At 50.0% G+C, this 2,421-nt stretch overlaps 1 protein-coding gene across 1 annotated transcript in view; it reads left to right on the top strand.

Annotated features, from left to right (window-relative positions):
- The window catches only part of LOC101857835 (spore wall protein 2), a gene marked incomplete in the record, with an annotated part of 53,324 nt that overhangs the window by 40,911 nt on the left and 9,992 nt on the right, over positions 1 to 2,421 (top strand). The window contains 1 exon segment of the mRNA XM_013088685.2: positions 147 to 2,279. Coding sequence (XP_012944139.1) covers positions 147 to 2,279 — 2,133 coding nt within the window.

Below are 2,421 nucleotides of genomic sequence, written 5' to 3'. Positions count from 1 at the left end.
ATACACACACACACACACACACACACTCACACACACTGTTGTCCTACTTTCTTGATTACTTAACTGTGTTTTGGTGAGTTTGGTCTTGTATCATTGGCATCTAAGACAAATTCAAATAACATTATTATTATTTCCCTTACCCGCAGACGACTTCAACTACCAAACGGTTTGTCCAAGCTGCTCGGGTTGTCCACCTGGTCAGTTCCAGGTCCAGGTCTGCTCCTCAACCTCTGATACAGTCTGTGTATCCTGTGAGAAAGGCCGAGGAAGCGAGTCTCTGGAGTATGCCAAAAGCTGTCTGTTGGCAGAAAACGTGAAAATACTTAGAAATAAGAGAGAAGCTGAAGTTGCTGAGGAGAGTACTGCCACTGGCGTTGACGAAGTTGACGCTCGTGCAGCCATCGACGAGCCGGAGGACGAACCAGTCAGTGAGGAGGAGGCGGAGCCTGAAAGTCAGACCGATACCGAGATCCAAAATCCGAGCAACGAAGATACAGAAGCTGTAGCAGTCGACGCAAGTGCAAAAGAATCGGAAACTGAGGGCGTGCCGGCCAGCGAAGACGCTGGGAATAACGAAGAGTTGGTTACCGAGACTGAAACGTCGCCACAGGACACTGACGAAGACGATGAGCCTGCTGGGGAGGACAAATCTGAAGCTCATGTCGTTCCCGAAGGTGAAGGCGACGATGCTGATGATGATGAGGATGAAATTGATGCTGATGACGAAGCTGGTGATGAAGAGGGTGCTGATGTATTAGCAGAAGACACAGATGAGAACGATGGAGATGATGAGGAACTCGGTGATGCTGAGGATGAGGAGAACACCGAGGGAAATGACGATGTAGCTGTACCAGAAACTGCTGATAAGGATAATGATGAGGTCACCGATGACGACAGCGTCGACGTCAAAGTTGGTGCTGTTTTAGCAAACGATGACGACACGGATGACAAAAACGGTGAATTAGGTGATGAGATTGACGACGAAGTCGCATCTGAGCCTGCAGCTGCCGAAGGAACGGAGGAAGATGAGACCGAAGGGGAAGAACCAATCGCAGTGGCCGCAGAGACAGGAGAGGAAGAAGAGGAGGAGGAAGAGGGCACCGACACAGGAGCAGAAGACACAGCCGTGACTGCCAATAGTGATGACGATGCCAATACTGATGTCGATGGTAATGATGATGATGGTGATAATAATGATGATGATGATGCCGATGAGGAAGATACTGGCCCCGATACAGAACCAGTCATTGTAGCAGCTGTGCCAGAAGAGGCTGAGGGCGAGGACGAGATAGAAAACACCGACACAGCAGAAGGCACGGCGGAGACAGATACCGACGAGACTTTAGCCGAAGCTGAAAGTGGTGAGTTAGACGAAGGCGAAGCTGAGGATACTGATGAGGATGACAAGGACGACGCTGGGGGACATGTAGCACCAGTAATAGGTTTAGCAGCAGAGGGCGAAGGTCAGGATAAGAATGAAGGACCGACAGGAAATGAAGGAGAAACGCCTTCAGATGACGACGATACAGCAGATATTGCTGAAGAGGGTGGAAGTGAGAACACAGAAGCTGCTGGTGCAACTGAAACTGATGTTGAAGATGAAGAAAAAGAAGATAATACGGAATTAATAGCTGCTCCTGTTGTAGTGAGCCCATCTAATGATGACGAAAGTGCTTTCCCTGCACCCCCAGCAGAGAAAGAAGACAATGCCGACGACAACAATGGAGAGGATGGCGTGGAAGATGAAAAGAAAGAAGAGCCCAGTGAACTGCTTCTGCAGAACAGAGACATTGACGATGCCGAAAACGAGACTGCAGGGGAGGAGGGGCATGTTGGTGCCGTGCAACTGTCCCCTGATGAGCAGGGGGATCACGAGGATGGGAGTGAGAAGGAAGCAGAAGAGACAGACGAAACACCTGTAACCGCCGAGGAGGAGGAGGAGGAGGAGGAAAAGGAGGAGGAGGATGACGAAGGCGAAGGGCAGAGCAAGAAAGATGTTGGTGAGGAACAAGGCGAAGATGGGCCTGTTGCAGAAGGAGAAAATGACGAAGCCTTGGGAGAGGGAGAGGGAGAGGCAGAGGAGAAGGGAGAGGGAGAGGCAGAGGAGAAGGGAGTGGCGGGCAATGTCGATACGTATGGAGAAGCGGGAGAAGAAGGAAATATAACAATTGTTGCCATAACAACCACAAAAGCAACGACTGTGGAGAGAATACCGACTTTGGAAGAAGTGGAGGAAGCGTGGAGGAAGGAACACGGGGAGGAAGAAGAGGAAGAAACAGGTGGGTGCCGTTTTAGGCTGTTGTGGTTGGGGTAAAAAGGTTTCATCTTGTTTAAGCTGACAGACAGACAGACAGACATACAGACAGACATACAGACAGACAGACAGACAGACAGACAGACAGACAGTTAGATAATAATAAC

The sequence above is a fragment of the Aplysia californica genome, unplaced genomic scaffold (assembly GCF_000002075.1).
Source record: "Aplysia californica isolate F4 #8 unplaced genomic scaffold, AplCal3.0 scaffold00788, whole genome shotgun sequence".
NCBI classification, from domain to species: Eukaryota; Metazoa; Mollusca; class Gastropoda; order Aplysiida; family Aplysiidae; genus Aplysia; species Aplysia californica.
The sequence above is the reverse complement of the archived record's forward strand: the minus strand, read 5'-3'. Positions and strand labels throughout refer to the sequence as shown.